General features: G+C 42.0%; 1 protein-coding gene across 1 annotated transcript in view; it reads left to right on the top strand.

Moving 5' to 3' along the window:
• The first annotated feature begins 2,746 nt into the window (after positions 1-2,746).
• Positions 2,747-5,754, top strand: part of SMURF1 (SMAD specific E3 ubiquitin protein ligase 1) — a 29,668-nt gene continuing 26,660 nt past the window's right edge. Inside the window, exon 1 of the mRNA XM_009993720.1 lies at positions 2,747-2,756. Coding sequence (XP_009992022.1) covers positions 2,747-2,756 — 10 coding nt within the window. The remainder of the gene's footprint in view (positions 2,757-5,754) is intronic.

The following is a 5,754-nucleotide window of genomic DNA, read 5'->3' as shown; positions in this document are numbered from 1 at the left end:
CCATTACCTTGGGATGTAAATCCTACGAGTGTGTGGGGTGGAACACCAGCAGTAATCAGATTAATCTGTGGTGATTGAGATGATGGTGGTGGTGTAAAGGTGATTGAAATAGTCATTGTAGAATGAAGAGTAAATTTACTAGAAGCCTTTGGATAAACTGATTTCTCTTTGATATACTGTACGCCAAGTAAAGACAAAATGTCCTGCTTGTTTCTAACATGTTTCTTCATCAGGCTGTGTCAGGTGCAGCAGTGGTCAGTTTTAAGGATGGTCAGTGCTTCCAGATGACCATATAGAGCTCTTTTTTTTGTGTTTTGTTTTAAGGACAGCAGCAACCAAAGCCTCATGCAGGAGGTCCCAGTCATGGCTGCCAGCCTCCCTCTGGGTGGTGGAATTAAGATGTTGCAAGACCAAGGGAAAAAGGATCCAACACATATTTTTGCAAGGATTTCTTCTAGATCGGAAAGTTGGTATTAATTGGTTTTCTAGGCTTTTGGTGATTTCACAAATTGGTAGCAAAACCTGACACACAAGCTGTCTACAGATTTTGGGAGACCTTGCTGCCTTAGTTGACCTTCAGGCTGATAGATAAACTTATGGGACAAGCTTAATCTTCTTTCCAGACTAAAGAATAACCAGGCTGAGAAAGGAATCATATCTATTGTTCTGTAATTTTTGGCTCTTCATCCAGTTTGAGTCAAATTTATGTTACGCACACTGGGTCTCCAAGACTCAATAGAGATTAGTAGTTTGGTAGGATGAATCCCCCCTCCCATGGTCTGCTGGAGCTGCTGGAGGGGCCATGGAGGGGGGTCTGGTCCCAGACCCAGCCATGTGGACAGGAGATACAGAGCAGCAACCTAGGAGAGTGGAAGAGGAGCTCTGAGGTGGGAAGGGGCAGGACATCTATATATTAACTCCACCACACACACATAGGTTAATCAAGCTTCATGAATTAAACTCCTAATTGCACAACTGGACTGGTGGTATGGTTTTTTGCCTTTTTTTTTTCCTCCCTAGTACTCAACAACACTCTCGGAGGGAAACAGCCAGATGACTTTATCATGCACCTGTAATAACACTCCCTATGTGTTTGTTTGACTTGAGGGTTTTGCTTTGCTTTTTAACCAGGGTGAAATTGTGCCTCAAGTCCTTAGACAAAGATTCATCTGTGTCCTGCCAGCCTGTCGCTTGCAGCATCAGCCATGCATCAACCTCCTCCTGGCATTTTTTAATTAAAAGAACAGCACTATCACTTCAAATTAGTGCCACACAGCTTATTTCAGTAAGAAGAGAAATGGTGTTTAAAGGTTTCTCTCTTATGAAAATTGTTTATTAAATGTTGCTCTCTTTTGGTTCTGTCTAGTAATTTGTCATTCAGTGCTTGGACTCGATCAGATCCCAAGGTGTACGAGTCCTGTTAGTGATATGAATGCAAATAAAAGGCTTGCATTTGATAGCTGTATTGTTTGATAAATAGGAATCACCTTCTTAAAAACAAACCAACAGACATATTATTTGATGGTTCCCACAAAGCAAATGCTAGCCTGGTTTCAAGTGTATTCCCTGTGTTGAGAAGATAGTGGAAAAATAAGTATTTCTGGGAGCTTCTCTGTCACGAACTGTGAAGAGCTGGTTTTTGTAATCCTGTTCAGGAAAATTGTTAGGCCTCCGTTATACTAAATTACTGTGAGAGCAAGTAATACATCCAGTGAGAGCAAGCCCTGGTGAGAATCTTCCTCATGCAGCATTTCATTTTAGCTGCAATATTAGCACTGTTAACCATCCGTGCAAAATGTAATGTATTGAATATATTGAATCAATTTAAAATGGAAAGCCAGCATTTTAGGCTTTGACTGAACCAGCTGTCCTCCTGTGTTATTGGTTTTTATGTGTAAAACTCTGGACTTTGGATGTGTTAATATAATAGTTTGATAAAGAACTTCTTGTTTAGGAGAACTTTGTATTTTTTACCGCTGCAGCCGAGTGTTGTCACTTGCATAAAATCCTGTGTCTGAATGTGAAACATGGTGATGTTGTGTAGGAAGAGGCACGATATCTTTTCATTCAGGCTCCAGTTTATGTTGCACCTTTGAGGGATCTCAAAGCACTGGTGGCATTATCATTTATTGATGTAATGGACACTGACATTTTGTACAAGGAAAATAGCAAACACTGCTGTTTCAGGCAAGGTGATGAACGTATAATGGTGAGAAAATATGAACCACATATCCTGGTTGGAATGATGCACTAAAACATTTTCATTAAGGTGCTAGTTTTTGTGACTGAAGATTCACTTGGGCTTCAAAAGGGGATTTCCTTTATTGACAAGTTTGCAAGTTGTTCTTAAAAAAGAATGCTGAGGTGGAAGTTTGCTATTAAGCAACTGTAGAAAAACTGACTTTGCAATGAAAACATTTATTTTTTTAATACATAAAAAATAATAATCTGTGCTAGAATGATGATACATGCACCCTGTATCTGTTTTTGTTTTGCTCTCTGAAGCCAGTCTGGAACTACAACTTTCTTAACATCTTTTGGCTGGAGATTTAGTCAAGGACGTTTTTCATCCTTCTTTCAAGAAGATGGTTCCAGCCTTTCTTGAAGTTGCTCCAAAGGAAATTTCCTTATGTAGCTGGTTCAATGGCAGTGAGGGAAGTCACTGCTTGTGATCCAAAGGCTGTTTTTGTTGTCGTGTCCTACCATGCTCAATCTGAAAACAAATTGAAATATTTAAGGTAGCTCGATGGTGCAAGGTAAGGGCTGGAGTTACTGTATCCATGGAGTTAGTTCTGCTTGAGCTCACTCAACTCACAAGTTGATTGTTAGCAGATTAACATGGATAAATGTTTTATGGGCACAAAGGAAAGGGACTGTATCAGTGTCTGTAGGCAACAGACCCCTCTCCCCACCTCCTGACTCAATCGAAGGGTGTTTGCCGTTACGGATTGGTTTTTCTTGCTCAACCATAGATTGGCTCTGACCAGTCTGTTTTGTTGTTCATCCCTGGTGACTGTCAGTAGCACGGGGCTGAATAAACAGAGACTATTGATCAAATTTGAAGTCATTAACTTGGCAATTTAAATAGATGCTGCCCTATACAATTAGAACAAGGGAGTAACACATAGGCTGATACGGCTTTATTCTGAATAAAAGCCCTCTTTTCATGAAATCTTGTTTGGTTCTATTCAGCTCTCAGTGTTGTGCCTCCCGTGGGTCACACAAGAATTAGACATTTTGTTTAAAATACCTAAAGTGAAGAGGATGGCTTTGCTTGTGCAAGAGAGTGATGACACTGATATAACGTGGATCTGCTGAGCTTTGCTACTAATTGGAAATCTTTTTTTGGAAGCAGGGGGTTCTAACATGAGGTTGCTGGTTAACTGCATCCTGCTAGAGCATGTTTTGGGGAGCAAAACCACTCTGGATTGCCCTGCATCTCCAAGCCAGCAGCATTGCTTCCAGCACTGGAACAACAACGGTGTTTGATTGACCATCTTGGTGTTTGATTGTCCATCTTGCTGCTGCTCAGCAGAGAGAAACACATGCCTGTTAGAGCTGGGTGTTTATATTCAAACACAACGGGTGATTAATTATTTCTGAAAGAAAACGTTTCCTTTTAATGACCCTTGTCATGCGATGTGCCTGTCAGCCTTCTGAGTCACTTTAACCTTCTGGGTGGAGCGTGGCCTTAAGGCGCACGGAGGGTTTGCTGGATGAGTTCTGGACTCCTCAGAGATCCGTTACAGACGCCTGGTGGTGTGAAGGCACCGGGAAGGAGCAGCAATAATCTCATCACTAGATGTGCAGTGTGTGCCTGCAGCCAGCCCAGTGCCCCTGAGTCACAGCCCTGCCAGTCCCTGGAGAGCGCACGGATTCAGCAGGAGGATGCACACACATTGACCCACATTTCCTCGGGCAGAGCAGCAGTCACGTGCATCCCATTGCTTGGAAATCAGATGAGAACTGATGTAACTTGGTTCATCCAGCTGTTTGCATGGCCCCAGCCAAAGTGCTCTTAGGGATTTACCACTTGTGTGACTAATAGGTGATTAGGTGGATTGCAGGGACTGTGTACGTGCTTCCTGTAGGCAAGACTTGGAGTTTAACAATGGTGGCGACAAAGAAGTCTCTTCTGCATCATTCTCTTGTTGTAGCTTTTACATAGGACTGACATTAAATCAAGATTTTTTTTTTCCCCTCTGCATAAAAGCTTTCATGCTCATTCCTAGGAAAGTTTGTTACACAGAGATGCTTTTCCTGCAACAGATGGACAAATGAGCTATAGAAGAAAACAGTGATTCTGAACAGGGGTTAAAAGGAAGAACAAAAGTAGGTGAATGGAAGATAAAAAATTTGGCTTCCAAAAGCTATAAATATCTCTGTAATTACAGCCTTTTTTTGGAACAAGCCTCGCTTCCATCCTGTTCTCTTTTCCCCTCTCCCACAGCTTCCTTATTCCTGCACACAGACTGTGCATTCCCCCTCCCCTTCCCTTCTTCTTGGGTGCCACCTCTGTCACCTCCCGCTCCCCCCGCGAGTCCACCAGTGCTGGCACCAGGCCCAGGCTAATAAGCTGAGACGGGTTTATTGACTGGCAGGTATCCAGCCTCCCTGTTCACCTTTTAGCATCCGTGCCCTTCACACACACAGTCCTGCCTTTGGTGCTGCCTGTGCTTTTTCATTTATAAACAAGGAGGCTTTAAGCTGAGCTCTCTGAACAAGTAAACCAAAACAAAAAAACTGCATCGAGGAAGAGGAGAGCAATTTGTAACGTCTTGGGCAGATGTTGAAAAGGGATTATACCATGCTGAACAATCATCAAACTCCTGATGATTTCAGAGTTGAAAATTTCCAGGAATTAAAAACAAATCTCTGAACCACTTCACCTCTGATACACTTCATTCAAAATCAGAAGCAATGCCAAGGATTTCATTTGCTGCACACCACTATTCTCTTCTGAATTTAAACTTTGCCCCTTCATTTTAGCTTTTGCACTGGAAATTGCCAAAGTAATTTTCCCATTTTTGTAGCTAAGCACTGATTCAGTCTCAATTTATTCTTTTTTTTTTTTTTTTTTAATTTTACCTGAACAGTCAAGGTGTAATTTTCCCAGTTTTTTTGCATGTGCCTCTTGATTCATTTGGAACCTGATGGATAGAATTTAAATATTAAATAGTGATGAACACAAAAATAGCTGTGTGGCTGTATTCTGCCCACTGTAATCACCCAGAGTTGCTCTAACAGGTTGGTGGTTAGTGTCCCTGTAGAATGCTGGTCTGGTGGTGGCTACCACAAGGACCATCCTCCTCCATGCTGATCGTGGGGTGGCTGTGCCCGTGCCAACAACCCAAGTTCAGCTCAGCCTGGATGAACTGACTTGGAAAAAATCCTGGATGGTGCTTTCAATGAAACCTTACTCAGTTCTCAACGTACAGCATCAGTTGCAGGGGATGAATAAAACTGCCTTCTTCCTTCTTACTACAGATGTGATACCTTTTGAACAGCTCTGGCTTTTCTGTGGTAATAACTTTACTTGACTATGTATTTTTACAACAAATGCAGTCTTCCCAGTTCAGTAATCTATAGTCTGTTCTGTATTGACAGCAGCTGAAACTTGGCAAAAGAAAAGAGGTTAACGAAGCAATACAGGTACAAGAGCTGGTAATGGGGTAATCATCAAGAAGAAAAGCCAGTAGAATGTTTTAATTCCATCTAGCGTGGGCAAATCCTTCGCTCTTCCCCACAAGATAC

The sequence above is a fragment of the Chaetura pelagica genome, unplaced genomic scaffold, assembly GCF_000747805.2.
Source record: "Chaetura pelagica isolate M959 unplaced genomic scaffold, ChaPel_1.0 scaffold213, whole genome shotgun sequence".
Taxonomy (NCBI): domain Eukaryota; kingdom Metazoa; phylum Chordata; class Aves; order Apodiformes; family Apodidae; genus Chaetura; species Chaetura pelagica.
Note: the sequence above shows the minus strand (reverse complement) of the source record. Positions and strands in the feature narration are given on the sequence as shown.